This window comes from Mastigoproctus giganteus, chromosome 4, assembly GCF_048544385.1.
Source record: "Mastigoproctus giganteus isolate SK-2022 chromosome 4, ASM4854438v1, whole genome shotgun sequence".
Lineage (NCBI taxonomy): Eukaryota > Metazoa > Arthropoda > Arachnida > Uropygi > Thelyphonidae > Mastigoproctus > Mastigoproctus giganteus.
Window position 1 is genome coordinate 163,406,518 of NC_143578.1, and position 19,075 is coordinate 163,425,592.

Consider the following 19,075-nt stretch of genomic DNA (forward strand, 5'->3'; position numbering starts at 1 on the left):
ACAAATTTAGACCAGTTTTTAAATTACTAGTTTCACAGTTTTTGCACACACACAAAACATAGCAGATTTAATATATAGACTTTAACAAGTCTCTGATTCTTGAGCCTCACCAGAGTTATTTCTTCGGGAAATTTTCTAAACACCTTCAGGATGACCATAAATATTCTTTATGTTAAAGTATAACAGGCACTTAAATTAGACATATTTGATAATCATTATAATACATTTAATTTTTTTATTTTGTTCAAAATGGTTAAATTTTTAACACTACACTGTTTTTCCTTGTTTCAAAATCATCAAAACAACTTTGTTCCTTTTAAATTATTTTGTTTCTTATAACAATTCTATTAACAAAACTTCCCTTCTCAAGTTTCATCCCAGATAAATAGTTGAAAAAAATTTCATTCAACCAGTATACTTCCACAACTGGTGCTGCACACTAGAATGAAAAACTCAACTTGGTAGCTCCACAGAACTACATCTGTTTTTACAAACAGAAAATAGTTTCTATAAAATGCAAAAACAGACAGGTTGGTTGAAGTTACCTTGGCATACAACTAATTCAGAGTCATAGTGCACCAGTTCATAATGTATTGAGTCTAAACAAGGGTGTTCATGAGTTGTTGATTTGCACGTTATACAGGCTGCAAAACACCAAACAGGAATGAAATGGTTCATGATCCCTATGCACTTTTACAAGTGCATAGGGAACATGAATAGGAATCGCATAATTATGAGAGCTTCCTTGGATTCTGGGGAGGTACCCATACCCATGGACTGGAGATGTGCAAATGTGACCCCAATTCACAAAGGATCAAAGGGCGACACAAGTAATTACAGACCTTTTAGTTTAACTTCTGTTCCAGGGAATTAATGGAGGTACTGGTTAAAGAAGCTGCAGGATCATCTAGACAAGACTTCAGTTATAGCTCAGACACAGCATGGTTTTGTTAATGGGAAGTCTTGTCTGACAAATTTGACTGGATACTATGACGTGGTCACAAAGGAACTGGATGCAGGGAATAACTTCGATATCATATATTTGGATCTTAGAAAGGCTTTTGATACTGTTGCACATAAATAAATAAATTTTCTGTTTATACTCCGAGACGACCAAATAATCAGGAGTTCACAAGATAGACAGAATACAAGAAACAGCACTGTATTCAGCAGTCACGGGCATGAACTCCGGTCACTCAAAGCACATGTACTTAAGCACCCGCGTGCCTGACCACTAGGCTACGACGGCCTGGAAGACTGCTACACAAATTGGAGCAGTGTGGGATTGGAGGTAAATTGCAGCTATGGATAAAGGGATGGTTGAGTGGGAGAAGACAGAGTGGTAATCAATGGACACTGCCCTTTGTGGACTAATGTTATTAGTGGAGTCCCCCAAGGTTCAGTGTTGGCTCCATTGTTTTCTGTATTCATTAATGTTATTTGATGATGGTATATCAGGCTTGATGTCCAATCTGCAGACAATACAAAGCTGGCAGGATTGTTAATGACACTAATGACTGTACACTGCTGCAACAGGATCTAGAAAAGTTGAGCAGATGGGCTAAGAGGTGGCAACTAAAGTTTAACATTGACAAATGTTAAGTATTGCATATGGGAAGCAGTAACCCCAGAGTGGCATATCAACTGTTTGGTACTACACTGACAGTGGTAGAGAATGAAAAGGACCTGGGGGTAATTGTGCAGGCAGATATGAAGTTTTCTGAGCAGTGCAGACGGTCTACAAGAGTAGATCATGGTCAATGATATACAGGAATTTTTCTAGTAGGGAAAATGAGGTGATTATCCCCTTGTATAAGGCAATGGTCAAGCCACACCTTGAGTACTGTATACAGGTCTGGAGGCTTCATTTTAGGAAGGATGTAGAGCTGCTGGAGCATAAATTTGTTAAGGAAAGATTATGACCAATATGTTCAGTTACTATGACATAGTAACTGAACATATAACATAGTGACACTATGCTAAGAAATTGATGTAAAAAAGAATTATGACATCATTCACTTGGATTTTAGTAATCTTCTGACACTGTCAGAATGGCATTAGTAGCAAGTTGCCGTTACGAACAAGGGGATGGTAATAAGGTTGAGCTGATGTTATTAGTCCCTCGGGGTTGCAGGCCCAGTTTCCTGTGCCAGGGACGAAAACTAGGGTCTCTGGTGCTCCATGGCCCTCTTGGTAGAACGGCCAGAAAAACAACAGAACCCTAGATTACACAACATTAACAACATATCACTCACACATTCTGGGCAACTACTGGTACCGCTTGACCCAAAACACTAGTTCCACAGGGTTCATTGCAGGGCCCCTTACTGTTTTTTCAATATTTATGAAGTCACATCAAGCTTATTGTCTTAGTTCACAGATGATACAAAGGTTGACAGGGTAATTAATGATGGGAATCAAAGCATACTACTGCAACAAGGACTAGAAAAATTAGCCAGATGGGCTGAAAAGTGGCAATTGAGGTTTAACAATGAGAAATGCAAGGTGCTACATATGGGAAGAAATCACCTAAGAATAACACAGAAATTGGGTAGTGCCCACTATAGGTGGTGGTGAAGAAAAGGGACCTAGGAGTAATAGTACAGTCTAAAAGGAAGTTTTCTGAGCTGAGCAGAGCAGACAAGCTACTAGGGCAGCTCATTGGTTTCTCCAAATGATGTACAGAATTTATCCAGTCCACAGGAATTTATTATACCAAAGTCAGGTAGCGGTTAAGTTGCATCTTGATTACAACTGCATAGATGTCTGAAAGTCTTGTTTTAAGAAGAAAATGGATCTCTTGTAATGGATGCAGAAAAGAGCAATTATTCAAAGTCACAAAAGGTTTTTTGTTTTATCACAAAAAGTCTTCAGTTTTGCAAATTGCAGTGCCTGGGAACTAGTCATCCATAACAAGAACTGACTGAAGTGTTTAAGGCTTTTAAAAAAAATGGGTAAACTGAATTCTGATAGCATCTTTACTCTTTTCCATGCAACCCTCTTTTCCAATTTGGGCATCTGCTCATCTCAGATGCCCAAATTATTCGCTGTATGATTTCTTTCGCCTCAAAGGTGGTACTCGTCCGATATTCCCTGTCAGAGACTTGGCAATTTGGAATCTCCTCTCTTTGATCTTCTCTGGCTTAAAATCTCTCTACCTCATTGTGTCAAATTCATCTGTTGTCTCTACCGTTCTCCAAACTCCACTAATCACTTGGAGCTGTTTGACTTCCTCTTTTTGCAACTTGACTTTCTCCAGTCCAACTTTCTTAACAGTGAGGTAATTTTCCTTGGTGATTTTAATGTTCACAACTCCAGCTGGCTTCCATTTTCTAGTCACACCGACCCAGCAGGTCGAGATGCTGACGCTTTTGCAATTACCAATGACCTAGCACAGATTGTTCATTTACCTACAAGAATACCAGACAATCCTAATCATACAGCCAATAACGCTTGATCTTTTTCTCACAAACAACCCTTCTAAGTACACGGTCGAAGTGAGAGGTCCTTTAGGTACCTCAGATCACAACTTGCTGATTGCCTCTTCTCCAATGGAACCTTTATCTCATGGCTATTCCCAACCACATGTTGTTTGGCATTACAAGAATGCAAAATGGGATGACCTGCGAGACATCTTTTCTTCTTTTCCTTGGTCGGATTACTGTTTCAAAACTTCTGATGTCAACGTTTGCTCAGATCGTGTCAGTGAAATTATTCTTGCAGGAATGGAATCCTTTATCCCACACTCCACTTTAAAATCTCGTCCTCTATCTAAACCTTGGTTTTCCAATAAATGTGCTAAGGCTGTTCAAGAGAAGAATGTTGCATATCGTAATTGGCTTGTTTCTAATTCTTCAGTTTCATTTTCTGCCTACACCAAAGCTTGCAACAATTGTAAAGCAGTTATTAATCAGTCCAAACTAGATTTTGAACAGGCTAAGAGTAGAAAACTTGCTTCTTGCCCTAATGGTAGCCGAGCATTTTGGTCTCTTGCCAAAGCTATTGGCCGCAACTTTTGCCCATCTCTGCTCCCACCTCTGTCCAAACCAGATGGTTCTGTTGTCACTTCAGCCAAGGATAAAGCTGATCTGCTAGCATCCCATTTTTCTTCCAGCTCATGTATTAATGATCTTGGTAAAACACCTCCCACTATTCCCAACACGCTCTATTCAATGCCTCCTGTGGTCTTCGTCAAAAGGATAACAGAAGGATTTTGATGAATCTTGATGCTAAGAAAGCTCCAGGTCCTGATGGTATTTCTCCACTGGTTCTCAAAACCTGTGCTCCTGAACTTACTCCTATTCTTTGCCGCCTTTTTTCACTTTCTTATTCCAAAGGTGTTTTTCCTTCTGCTTGGAAATTTGCTCATATCCAGCCAGTTCCTAAAAAGGGTGAGAAATCCCTCCCATCCAATTATCATCCCATTGCAATTACTTCTACTCTTTCTAAAGGAATGGAGAAATCAATTAACCGCCAACTCTTAAACTACCTAGAAACCTTCCGTCTGATCAACGATCGCCACTATGGATTCTGTCAGTGTCGATCCACTGGTGATATTCTGGCTTATGTTACCCATTTATGGACTAATTCAATGGAAAGGTTCGGTGAAACACAAGTAGTTGCTCTTGACATCTCAAAGGCTTTTGATTGTGTTTGGCATAAAGGTCTTCTAAACAAGCTTCCATCTTATGGTTTGCCAACTGTTTTTAGTAATTGGTTATCTAGTTTTCTCTCTGATCGCTCACTGAGGGTGATGGTAGATGGCTCTCTGTCTTCTAACTTCTCCACTAATGCTAGTGTCCTCCAAGGTTCGGTTCTTTCCCCCACTCTTTTCCTCTTGTATATTAATGACCTTCTTCCATTGACTGGAAATCCTATCCATAGTTTTGCTGATGATAGCACATTGCATTCCACTTTCCATTTTGAGAAAACTTGTCCTGCTCAATCAGCTTCAACTTATCGAAAATCTGCTACCAATTCCTTAAATACCAATCTTCAGGTAATTCTCCAGTGGGGCAAAGACAACTTAGTTGATTTCAACCCTTCTAAAACTCAGTCTTGTCTTATATCTCGCAAAAAGGATTCTTCTGCTCCTATGCTTATCTTTAGTGACACTCCGATTTCTAGGCAAAATGATATATCTCTTTTGGGGATTACCCTGACTTCTAATCTCTCTTGGCACAAGCACATTACAAATATTGCTTCCTCTGCATCTAAAAAACTTGGTGTTCTCTTTCGCTCTCGGCGTTACTTTTCTTCCAAACAGCTGTTCAACTCTGTATAAATCGCAAATCCACCCTGCCATGGAATATTGTTCCCACATCTGGGGTGGTGCCCCCAAAACCTCTCTCAGGCTTCTTGATTCCATTCAGAAGAGGGCAGTTAGGTTAATTAATGATTCATCTCTAACAGAGTCTCTCCACTCACTTTCTCATAGACGTACTGTTTCTGCTGCATGCCTCTTCTACAGATACAAAAGGGTACTAGGAAAGTTTTGCAATACAGCTTTGTTTATTTAATTTTTTCAAAGTAATTTCCTCTACATTCAATACACCTCTCCATCCTCTAAAACCAATCTTTAAACCAGTTCTGCCAAGTTTCACTAGGGAGTAAAGCACACTCGTTGTCCCAAGCCCGTAGAAGGTCCTCATCACTGGAAAACCGCCTCCCTTTTAGCTTCATTTTCACATGCGGGAACAGTGCAAAGTCGCAGGGAGCAAGGTCTGGACTGTAGGGAGGGTGCTCGAGAAGTTTCAGTCCTGTCGTGGTCAAATATTCGGTGCAGGCTTTGGCGCGGTGAGCTCTAGCATTATCGTGATGGAGGTACCAGGTGTCCATTCTTGACTTTGGCCGCAGGTTCTTCATAAATCCAATGACTTTAGGCAGGCATTGTTCAGTATACCACTTAGCTGTGACTGTCTTCTGCGTGTCCAAAACGACGCGTTCCACAATTCCACTCGATTTGAAAAATACAGCTATCATTTTCTTCTTTACAGATCGGGATTTTCTGACAATTACGGGTGTGTCGTCATCATCAAAGACCCAAACTTTGTTTTGAGCCTTGGTCGGCAGATCGTAATAGTACAGCCAAGTCTCGTCACCTGTCACGATGTTGTTCACATACCGAGATTGTCCCTTATCAAACTTTTTTAACATCTCCCGGCACCAAGTCACACGTCGTGTCATCTGCTCTTCAGTCAGTTGATGCGGCACCCAGAGAGAACAAAGTTTCTTCACGTGCAAATGATCTTGCAGAATCGAACGAATTGCTGGTGCATTTAGGCCCAAAGTATCCTCTATCTGTTGGTAGGTCACTCGCCTGTTTTCGTCAAGCATTTTCCTCACAGCAGTAACGTTTTCCTCCGTAACTGACGTTCGTGGCCTTCCCGGCCTCTCAGAATCCTCCAGAGTGAAATTTCCCCTTTGGAATTCTCTATACCACCTGAATATCGTTGTACGATGTGGACAATCATCATCTAGTGCAAGAGTCATTTCTTCTAAGCACTGGTCTATGGTTAAACCATGCACGAAATTATACCGCAAAACTGTCCTTATCTCATTTCGTGACCATGATGCCATCGCAAGCACTTTACACTCTCACTACTAATGAATAACTGAGCCCATCGACTTGGCGCGGCGGCTACTATGCACGTATGAACATGTCTCAACATGCAGCAACAAGCAGCTTCCTGTGATTCATTGTTGCATCATATTGCAAAACTTTCCTAGTACCCTTTGTACTTCCATGGGCACTGTTCTTCTGAACTGGCTTCTATAATTCCCGCTCTCTCTTTCAAAACAGTCCGAACGCGTGCTGCCACCAGCCAACATCCATTTACTGTCCAACTTCAAACTCACAGAACCAACTTTTCATCTTCCTCATTTATTCATTCAACTGCCGTTTTCTGGAACAACCTTCCTTCATACGTATTTCCTGAAAATTACAATCTACAGAAGTTCAAGTCCAATGTCAACAAATATCTTCTTTTGTCTTCGCAACCTCCAACCCAAGCACAGTACTAAGTACTATAGGTTCTAATACCTCTCGTGTTTGGGGTTTACATAAAAAAAAAAAACACATAAGGTGATAAGCTTACCAAGAAAAAAGATGTCTGCAGGATAAATGAGTGGAAATTCATTTTCAACCAGAAGGTAACTGATTATTGGTATTGGAACAAAGTACCATCTGATATTGTGGAAGTTGACAGTTTAAATAAATTTAAGAAAGAACCAGACAAATCAGTTTTTTTTTTTATTTTCTTTTTTTGTTTGATGCTTATATAAGCTTGCTTCCTCATATCATTTTCCACTACTAATACTAATCTGTTATTACTTTGGTTAATTAAGCATTTATCAATTATACAAAGTTCGTGTGAGTTATTATATTCATATTTTAATATTTAAAATATGAAATATTAAATTCATATTTTAAAAACCATGCTATTCTAAGAGTACATCACATTTTACTTTCATGTTCTTTCTAGCAGTATATTCAATGATTTTGAATGTGCCGCCACCCTAAATGGAGTTAGAATACCCTAGCATCAATTAAAATAAACAAAAGAACTGAACAATAAAATACAGAAAATATCTGCAAGAAAATATGCAAGTTTTTTTTTTTTTTTTTTTTTTTGAAAATACAGGCATGCTTTCATGCCTCATAACCAAACCAAAAATAATCCATCACTCATTCTTCCTTGGTTCACATGCCTCACCTGGATAAGTAATTCAAATGCTTTGTCATTAGAACCGCCATTGGTGTTCTAATGGGAAATGAAAACCAGCTTATGGATAAGTCCAACAGTTAAATAGGTTATGACATCAATTTAATAAACCAGAACACAAAGAATTTATTTTTCTTTTCTGGTGTTACAGTTGTTCTAATAAATGGAGACTATTTTATTTGATTTCATTTCATTATTTTATTTTACACTTAAAATAACTAAAAAACTGTACTGGTATAGAAAAGCTCACTCTTTCTTTCTTGACAATAGATAAGTTTTAGGACATGAAAATACTGCACTGTCTTGATAACAGTCAATAATGGATTATTTGATAGTCCACTATCAACAGAACAGGCCTCCGTAGCCGAGTGGGCAGGAGCGGGAGTGCAGTAGCACACACTCTTTGAGTAGACCGGGGTTCAAGCCCCTGGACTGCTGAATATGGTCAATCTGCCAACCCGCACTGGACCAGCATGGCAGATTATGGTCCATTTCCCTCAGCATGAATTGTTGAGGAGGCTTCCATCCTGCAGTGGGTTGACATTGGCTGCACTTTACTTTTTTTTTTTTTTTTTTTATCACAGAACAGATTGCTAAGCAAAATTCATCATTTATCAGATCTGGTGCTCTGTTATAATTGGAGTGCTTTTGCTTTAAGAAAATGATAAATTCCAAGTCTGTAACATTAAGGTAAACATTTTTTTTTTTTTTTTTGACAGCCTTACTTAAAGTGAATAAAATCACACATTCTCCCACAATTAATAAAGCTGGCAACATAGTTTCTTTAATTATACTGGGCAATTAATCAGGATATATGCAATTCAATGCACTATAATACTACATTACATTTTATCAGAAAAACATTACATCACATTAAATAGTTTAATCAAAAAAAAAACTTGTCCAATGTCCTCAGCACGCACATACACACAAAAATTAAATATGAAACATTTAAAATCTGTGCCGCGCAGCATTACTGTCAACCAATTATGCCATTTTAAAATCACAAATTTTATTATTTTGCTATGCAAATTACCAATGTTTACCATTCATCTGAATTTACCATCTCTTTGCACCCCTTCCCTCTAAAAAAAGTGTTATACTAACTCCCTCATGAAAGCATACAAAATTCATACAATTAATGTAAAATTCTATGCAAAGACATAACAGATATTCATGGTAGCACATCATAAAAGTGTGTATATAAATTTCCAATATTAAAAGAATATTAAATTATCAACATTATGTAAGAATTAATGCACAATTATTGGTTTCAATAATAAAAAGTAAATATTTATTATATCAAAAAGTGAAAAGAATTAGTTATTATCCTCATTCAATATAAATTATCAGGAGTGAAGGTATGTATGTTAAATCACCAATTACATAACTCTAATATGCTGTAATGATATTAACACAGATAAAACAGAATCAGATGAGTGCTACCGCTGTTCCTTTTTATTCTTTGCTTTCATTCTATAGCAGAGAAAGTAAACCACTTCAGCACACAAACTGAACAGTCATTAGATAAGAAGAATATACAATAAATCATTCAAGTTACAACTATATACTGTCACTAATCCAACTCCATACATAATATAGTTTGCTTTTTCCTTTAAATACTTCAAAGCGGATTACTACACTAACTTTAAGTGTTACAAAATAAATTGCTGCACTTTATGCACACCAAAAGGAACCAGAACTGTAGCATTTCTTCACAAATGTAAGCCAACTTTTGTGATCTGGCTCATATATAAATATGCAACCTAATCACACAGTTGCAAATTAAGAACTAATGTCAGCAAATTTTGATATCATAGATCAGTGATTCCCAACTGGTGGGTTGCAAACCCCTAGGGGTTCACACAAAAAAAATTCTGTAATGGTATCTGCTTAGATTTACATAGGTATATTTTTGAATTCTTTGAAGGCAACACAGCTGGGGAGCAAGGAGTATATCACTGATGGCCTAATCCCTAACCCTCTCCACACAACCACCACCAATTTTGAATCAGAAATTACTACTTCCATGTCAAAATCAGATTATGCTGTTCAGTTCAAAATTTATATTTAATTGTGGTTTGGGTCACGCAACCTTTCATAGCGAAATTCTTTTTATTTTTTAAAATTTATCTTTAATTTTTTTCGCTCTCAAATACCATTGTTATGTATAGGTACTTAATAATACTTTTATATTATTATGCAATATCACTTATAAAAGTACTGGAAATAGTTTATAATTAAAATTCAGAACTATTATATGATTTCAGAGAATACAGGCTTAGTGGTTCGCAATAAAAATATGTTGAAAGGTGTTCGCTAGTCAAAAAAGGTTGGGAACTGCTGTCATAGATCAACATTTATTTCTTGTAATTTTCTAAGAAAAAGAATAATTTTAATTATCTGTATACTTCACATATACAATCCAGTCAAGAATAAAATAAGTAGAGTAAACATACATAAAACTCAATGTATCAAATAAAATTAAAAACTGCTGATATTTACATTAGAAGAAGAGGGGAAAAAAATTCATGTACAATTATTATCACTAATTCCTGCTAGAAATGAGAAGAAAAATCATCTTAAGAGAAACCCATAAAAATAAAATCTGGCTGGGAAAGCCAGATACACCCTAGTTGCAAAAGTTCTCAATGCTCTTGCAGAAGCCAAGAGTAAGCTAACAGTAAAAAGTACAACTATTCATAATATACCATACAAGCTAAACCTATATAAGTAACCAATCTGAAGACAGATACAGAAGAAATAGAAATTTTCATCTTGATTATACAGGAAATCTAATACAAAAAATGAAAGGGATGCAATTATACGGACTGGACCGAAATTTATAAAAACCTAACAAATCTGTTCAGAATGAAATGGCATACAAATTCTAAAATCTGGTAATTTCCAAATTATAATTCTTCATACCAAACATTTAGAGATTTTTAATATAGCTGCATATAGATACTTCTTATAACAATAATAATAAATCTAGACAAATATTAATAGTTTAAAGATGCTATCAGTAACAGTTGAAGGGGTGGGAAACAGTAAGTGGAATTTTTTTAGCCAGATTTTTATTTGCAATCTGATGGCATACTACTTCTGCAATGCTGAAAGGTGTCACACCCATGGAAATTCCTGAACTATATAGATATAATTATCAAGCAGCTACCTGTTCTCTCTATGGAAAATAGGCAATCACTTCAGAAACAATGACAGTTTCTCAGCTATAAATCAAGGCATCAGAACAGATATTGGCTCGTTACTGGCAATTACATCAGTCTGTGTTTCACAATTTCATTGTTTGTTTGTTCACTATAATAACTGAATTTCTGTTGAATTTTTAGAAAAAAAATCAAAAACAGACTATTCTTGAAAGGTACTGTGAATTACAATTGAGAAGGCAACACAGCTGGGGAGCAAGAAAAAGTATATCATTGATGGCCTAATCCCTAACCCTCTCCACACAACTACCACCAATTTTGAATCAGAAATTACTACTTTCATGTCAAAATCACATTATTATTCATTATTATTATTTATTGTTAATTTACTTATATTTGTTACTTACTGCAATTAATAATGCTACCACACCTACATGCACCTTCATACTACTAATAAAGCAGGCTTACTTTGGCTCTTCTCCATTTATGCACAACACTGTATAGATTACAGTAAAAAAAAAAAAAAATAATAATAATAAAAAAACACATATCTTAGTGTGATGGTATGCAAAGACTAGGTAGTACAACTGTCAATAAGGCTGTCATTCTGAAATCCAGAAAAATTCTAAAATGCGGTAACAGTTCAGTCTCAAGGGTCACTGGATTTGAGACTGGTACTATACTGGAAAAATTCAGATGACTTCTAATTATGACTTTTAATGAGAGATGTTTAGTGCAGTGTTATTTATGGTTAATCTAATAATACATATATCTATATACACACACAAGGCTCAACAAATGTTCCTTAGTTGACCATCCACATAAAAACACAACCAGGTGCTCAGGTATGAACTGAACTGTATTTCTTGAGCCCTGTATAAAGAGCCACTGTTAGGGGTATGTGAATAGTGTAGGTGCACCATGCCTCACACCTGGATGATATTAATATAAAAGAACCTGATGTGTCAACTTGGTGCATCAGTTTCACTTACAATTGCACCGGGTCCTAAAAGACAAAATGGCTCTGTGTGTATACAGATATATATATATATATATACACACAGCCATGAATTATCATATCAGAAAAATGTGAAAATGTGCACATATAAACTGCTCATATAAACATGCAAAAAAGGTGCTAATAAAGAGTATATTAAACAAGAATAACAAGCATACTAGGCCATATATAATTTGGCATTTTTAAACTTCCTTTAAAAATTTCAATTCGGCATTCAAATAACTACAGAAAAATTGATCGTTTTTAACTATGTTATGTTCTTCTGTTAACAAGTAATACATGTAATAAAACATGCATCTCAGCTCATAAAGCTATTCTAAAACAACACTAGACAGCAACATTCTATGCTGACATGTATTTACTCAATGTTCATTAAATGCAAGTCTGAGGTCTGTCTTTATCAAGATTAAACATTTAAAAAAATATCAATTTTTACACAATTCTGGCTAACAAACTTACAAATAGCAACTATAATAAATTTTGCTACATTTTAAAAAATAAAACAAAATAAATTTTACTTTTCCAAAGAAGCACTCTTTTCTCAGCAGCAGCAAGTATTGATATAAAAGCTAAAATGTACAAAGGCTGCCAAAGTCTACCCAAACCAACCAATTATGATTTTCACATCTCAAGATAATGAAACTGCAAAGTTTCTGTAACATTTAACATTAAGGTGGCAGTGACTTGAGATATGAACCTGATTAGTACAGGTGATCACAGCAAACTACTACAACTGGAGTCATTTTTACAATAAAAACACTGCAAGCTTGATATAAAATTTCAGTTCATTTGGGCATTGTTGTTTAAAGGTTTACAATAAAGAATACAAGGTTAAAATTTTGCAGCCACACACAAATACACACAAATATACTTGCACTCTGATTAAAACTACAAAGTGATACAGCAACATAACTATAGCTTTGGCAATTACATAAAAGAATATAAAATCATGAAATAAGTCAAAGTACCTGATAATTCTGTTTAACTGGGTATGTGTGTGTGTCATATGCATACACAGCACATAAATAGTTAAAAGGCCCCTTTAAAAAAAAATCAGTAGTAGTGGCCATTATCTGTATACAGTCCTACATTACATGGGCAACTACTTATTTACTTCAAACTTAGTGCAACTGAAGCATATTTAAGTTCATGCATGACTTACTGTTTTCTAAATCTTCCTTCTGCTGCCAATCTTTAGAAAGGTCTTTTTTTTTCATAGTAAAGTTTTAATAAAAGATTTTTTTCAGTTGGATTTCTAGAAAACTCCACGTGCAAAATCTTGGATAACCTGTAGTATTTTAACACTGAATCCTGCAATATCTAACATGCCTGGTTCATCCGGAGGAGCCAATGAAAAACCACGACTGCAAAATGCACAAACTACAAATCTAATTTAAAAGAAAATATATATTAGATTTTTTCTATTTTTTTGTGGAATAACAAGGTATCCCAAAAGTCAGCAAGCAATGTTAATTCAAAGTTTTCAAATCCTCTAGATAATGGTAAATTTTATTCAAGGATGAGGGAGAGAGCACAAAATTGATCCTGCTGTGTGGCCGATAAGGTTTGTGGATAAGAGGCAGACAGCTTCAAAATTAAGTTAACCACCCAGAAAGGAACATTATTCAGTGTTATTGACAGGCTTCTTACAAAATTTAAAACCACTGGCAGGTTCCTGAATTGGAATGATCTTCAAGGTTTTATAACTGTTTCAAAACAGAAGAGCAACTATGGACATATTTTAAGAAGTGAAATATGTAAATATTTTTTATATTCAACATACATTAAGGTAATTGTAAAGCTCATTCAAACTTGGCTTTATCCCTACATAGCTGAATCAATTTTAACTGATAGTGTACTGAGGATTGGTGGGAAGCACACAATTTAGATTAATTAAAGATATAGGCAATCTATTAGGATGTGCTGTACCATAAGTTGAATTTGAGAGCCTGTGCATGACAGTGGCTCAATTCTATTAATAAATATCTGTGCATAATGGAACTATGGTCAATCCTCATTGCAATTACCTCTTTAATTGATTTTGTTGAAAACTTAAATCCTAATCCCATATAAACAAGTTTTATTCTGTGCAGTTTATTACATGCCTGGTCTTTCCACAAATATACCTGTGTTTATTTACTCCTTTTTCTAAGGAATAATTTCAGATCTGTAAAAGGGAGAAATTGCAAACTTCCCATTTCTTCTTCAATAAAAGTTTTTTGGAGCTCAATAAGCATTCTCACTGCTACTACTAATGGCCATATGAGTTGTGATCCAGCATATCATTATATCTTGATTTAGTATTTTATTAGTGGAGGTACAACAGAGTTGTATCCAACAAGAAACATTATAGCACATAAGGAATCTATATTAGGGCAGGGAAAAGTTCATATGCTTTAGTGCCATCCAGAACCAGTCTGATCATAACTGAGCAGTCAGTATACTAGACATGACTTGAATAGTTTTCAAAACCTGTAAGCTTGGGAATGGCCACTGCTGCACCTACTAAATGCTGTCTTATCTGTTGTAAGGTGAACACTGGAAATTGTTATTTGTGCCACTGCAGGAGAGAAAGGTCTAGGTTAAGGGGGGAAAATATAGGGAGGCCCAGAGGTTATATTTTCTACAAAGACTCAGTGATAGCTATTCCTTATTCAGCAAGGAGATTTTGCAGTTTAATTCCAGTTGACCAACTCTCATTCAGTTTGTGGTTACACCTAACATACCACTATGGATCAAATGAATACTTTCCAATTTTGGTATGCGAGTAGGCTCAAAATTTGATGGATATAAACCAAGTAGTAGTTTTCCACCTCAAATCTGTAATAAAAATTCCATAAACTATACAGTGGAGAATTTCAAAATTCATAATGCAGTCTGCATTGTCCAAACACAATGCAAACTGCATTATGGCATATGATATCTAATTTACAGAGCACTCTGTTTAGTAGAAGCATAAACTGGTGCATTATACCCTAGTCAGGACCCAAGAGATGTAGGTGTTCAGCTGTCTGCACCCTGATGCCAGATGTAACAGTCTTAAGTATATATTTAATTAATTTTTATAAACAAGTTGTACAGAACTCTGATACATGGTCTTTAAAATTTAGCTTTGGGTCCAGAACTAGACTCGGGTAAACTTCAGACCACCAGAAGTGGGACATTATTCAAGTATTGAATCCACATGCATATTTTTGCAACCTACAGAAATGGCTGGCTATCTGTAATTCATCCAGTTTATCTGTCTTTCAACAGCAATCAAATTTTATATTTGCTATGATGTGGACAGATCATCAGCATACAAGGTGTGGCAATAAAGTTCCTGGACTGATGCTTGCAGTCATATTCGATGAATTTGAAAATAAACGGGAGTGGTATACTGTAGTTCAAACTTCCTCCAACAGATGGTGGTACATAGATTGTCCAGTAGGCTGACAGATTGCAAGTAACAACCAATTTCACTAATGGCATTAAGTTCTTATGTAATGATTTTGCAATGGAGCAACAAATGAATATCAAATTTTGCTTTAAAATGGAAAAATGTATGTAATGCTAAAAACTGTTATGGTGATGAAAAATTAAGTTGTACCAGCATGCTTGAATGGTATAAATGGTTCAAAGATGGGCAAGAGGATGGATGACCCAAGAAGTGGGTGTCTGTCAACCTCACAAAATGAAGACAGAGCTGCCAAAGTTCGGGAAATTATGGCAAGCGAGTTTTCATTTGACCCTCAGAATGATGGATAATGAGCTGGATAGGAATAAGGAGAAAAGTCATCAAATTCTGCATGAAGATCTGCGCAAAATTTGTGAGCCTCACAGATGAGCATAAGTAATGAAGAGTGTCATCACGCAGAGACGTCATCCAGACTTGTGAAGACAATGCTAACTTCCTCGATTGTATTGTCACTGGAGATCCAGGTTGTGTGTTTCAGTATGACCCAGAGACGAAGCATTAGAGCATGCAGTGGACTTCAAAATCATCACCAAGGCCTGCCACAAAACAAAAAGTTTCATTTACAGAAGTCTAGGATCAAGAAAATGCTGATTCACAAGGATGCGATTTTGTACCTAAAGGGAGATTCACAAGGGTGTGACTGACACGGAATTTGTACCCAAAGGGGAGAGAGAGAGTCAATACTTCATTCTATGTATGGGTGCTTTAAAGACTACTGAAGCACATTTCCCGGGTGAGGTCACAATTTCAAGAGAAAGGCATCTGGTTATTGTTGTGCAACAATGCGCCCCCCCCCCCCTTCTGCACTTGTGAAGACATCTGTGATGAAACCTGGATTGTGCAGATCAACCCTAATCTACTCTACTACCACACTACTCTCCCAGGCTAGCAGGAGCAGCAGACTTCTTTCTCTTTCCCAAGGTGAAAAGTGCTTTCAAAGGAAAGATATTTCAGAATGTTGAAGACAGAGAAAAATGTAACCGTTGAACTGAACATCTCTTTGGACACCTCTGCTAACTTTTTTCAGAAACTTTTAGTATAGTGTAATAAGTGCATTCAATCAGGTAGCAATTACTTTGAATAAAATTATATATATATTATATATACAGAAGGTTGATGCAGCCTTTTGATAACGATTTTGACACTAATCCTGCTTGTGATGTATGGTAGCAATGTAATTTTTTTTTTTTTTTTTGCGCAGGCACAGTCCCAAACCTTATGAACAGGTGCATCAGTTGTAGAAGTTGTTTTAATGTCGACATGCCTCAGAAATTGGACCCATGGTTGGAAGGTTACATAACCGCGTTTTCCGATGAAGGGTACAGTTATGCGAAAATTATTCATAGGTGCAAGTCAAAAAATTTTAGTGTATTGAAGTTTGGTATCCATAAGGTTTTGAATGGCAAAGGAAAATTCCACAAAGCTGCTGCAAGTGGGCGGAAAACACCGAAGAAACTGCAACCTGCTCCAAGTCAAACGAGGCAGGTAGTACAAAAAGTGCAGTCGCTCGTTGTCGGCGAAAATCCAAAACCCAAAGAGCTATAGCATCATGTGTGGGAACCTCCCAGTCAACCATTTGCTGCATAATCAACGAAAATTTGCAACTGGAGAAAAAGCACAAGGCCCGCATACACCACTTAGGTACAAAGCACATTGCAGAGCGGCAGATTGATGCCTGAAAACTCTACAAAAAATATCTGGCAGCCGAAATGTGGAAATTCGTAGCAATGTTGGACGAAGCGCAGGTATACCTCTCTGATTGCAACAAATTTCGTGTCGCCGTCCACAGGGTGACAAGGCCTTTCCAACACGGGCACATCAGTGCAAGGAAAGTTTTGATCAAGGTTTTATGGTTGTAGCTGGTTTTTGTTATAATGGGAAATTTGAATTGTGTAGTCACTAAAAACTTGAAAGTCAACTCAGCGTATTGCCAGACTGAAGTTCTACAGCCATTGTTTGAACATGAAATACCCACATTGTACAGTCCTGACACTGAAAAAGTCTGGGTGCACCAGGATAAGTTATCCAGCCACATGTCACATTCCACCCGTGCCTTTTTGTGAAGAATGGAAGTGACGACGGGTATTCGTTCAATCCCATTTGAAGATATACCTGATAAATGACCTGACACCGCACCCATGGATTTTCATGCATTCAGACTTTTCAAAAGAGCTCTTGGAAACCGTTGTCCCAGAACTGTTGAAGGTTTATGGAAAGTTTGACTTCACAGTTTTGCAGCATGCTTTACTTCAATGGAAGTTTTGATGCTGTGCGATAGTCCATGGGCAGGGAAAACAAACAGAACACAACCAGTGGTAGCAACACGGAATTTCGTACTTTTAAAGAACTGTCAAAATCGTTATCAAAAGGCTGAATCAACCCTGTGTGTGTGTGTGTGTGTGTGTGTGTGTGTGTGTGTGTGTGTGTGTGTGTGTGTGTGTGTGTGTGTGTGTGTCAGCAATCAGATGTTGAAGGAATGGCTTGAGTTAGATTATTTATTCTAATGGCAAAAAGAATTACACTCAAGACTGAACCTTGAGGAATTCCTTCTTGTACTCAAAGTCAAGGTGACTTTCCCATAATGGACATGAAAAGTTTTTAATGCAACAAAGTTTTGTGTAAATCTGGAATATTACCGTTAAAGCCAGCTTCATAAAGATAACATCTACGAGGTGTGACAATAAAGTTTCAAGATAATTTTGTTTCTGTCAAAGTGGCCATACTGTAAACCGTTACATCCTCCCGCTGTGTAGTCTGAACCACCCTCTACCTGCATGCAAAGGGTAAACGTTGTCAGTCATTTCAGTCATTGTACAAGTTGCTTCACGTAAAGACCTGTTTCAGTTCTGTGTTATGTGAAAAATGGAACAATTGAGAGCAGAGTTGTGGTAGAATATTTGGTGAAAAGTGGCGAATGAATCGTCAACAGATATTTATGAAAAGTTGACCAGAGTTTATGGAAATGATACCATGTCGAAACCACGAATTTTCAATTGGGCAAAACAGTTTTGAGAAGGACGTGAATCCGTCAAACATGCTGAGCATCCTTCCACGACTCGACATGATGAAAACATTGTTCATGTGTGTGACCTTGTTTGAAGTGATAGGCAGTTAACCACAAGAATCATTGCCGAAAAATTAAACATTAATCAGGAAAGTGTTAGATTAATTTTGACTGAAAATTTGTTGATGAGGAGAGTGTGAGCAAAGCTGGTACTGAAAAACTTTCTCTTGAGCAGAAAGAAATTCTATTTCTGACATTCTCGGGAGATCTTGGAAAGTATTAAAGATGTTCCAGATTCGCTTTCTTGTGTGATTACAGGGAATGAAAGCTAGGTATTTACTTACGACCCTGAAACAAAAAGGCAAAGTCAACAATGGAAAAGAGCTTCCTCGCCAAGACCCAAAAAAGCAAGAATGTCAAAGGTGAACCATGTTAATTTGCTTTTTTGATAGAAAAGCAATCGTCCACAGAGAATTTGTTCCATCTAATGAAACTGTCAATCGACAATTCTACCTTCAAGTTTTGGAAAAACTTCGCAAGCGAATCAACAGGGTTTGACCTGAAATTGCTTCGTCGTGGATTTTGCATCATGACAATGCTCCCACACGTTCCGCCAATGTAGCTGAAAGAGTTTTTAACTTCAAAATCAATCACAACATTGCAACACCCTCCATATTTTCCCGATTTGTCTCCTTGTGACTTCTT

The 19,075-nt window shown here is 36.8% G+C and overlaps 1 protein-coding gene across 3 annotated transcripts in view; it reads right to left on the reverse strand.

Annotated features, from left to right (window-relative positions):
• LOC150087158 (RNA-binding protein Ro60) overlaps window positions 1-19,075 on the reverse strand; it is a 164,579-nt gene that overhangs the window by 30,930 nt on the left and 114,574 nt on the right. For 2 of the 3 annotated variants that reach the window (XM_090372993.1, XM_090372994.1), the window contains exon 7: window positions 12,446-13,297. In XM_090372993.1, the coding sequence (XP_090229119.1) occupies window positions 13,165-13,297 (133 nt within the window). In that variant the 3' untranslated portion in view covers window positions 12,446-13,164. Of the gene's footprint in view, window positions 1-12,445; window positions 13,298-19,075 lie in introns of those variants that run through there. The other variant, XR_016546902.1, reaches the window with a different exon arrangement.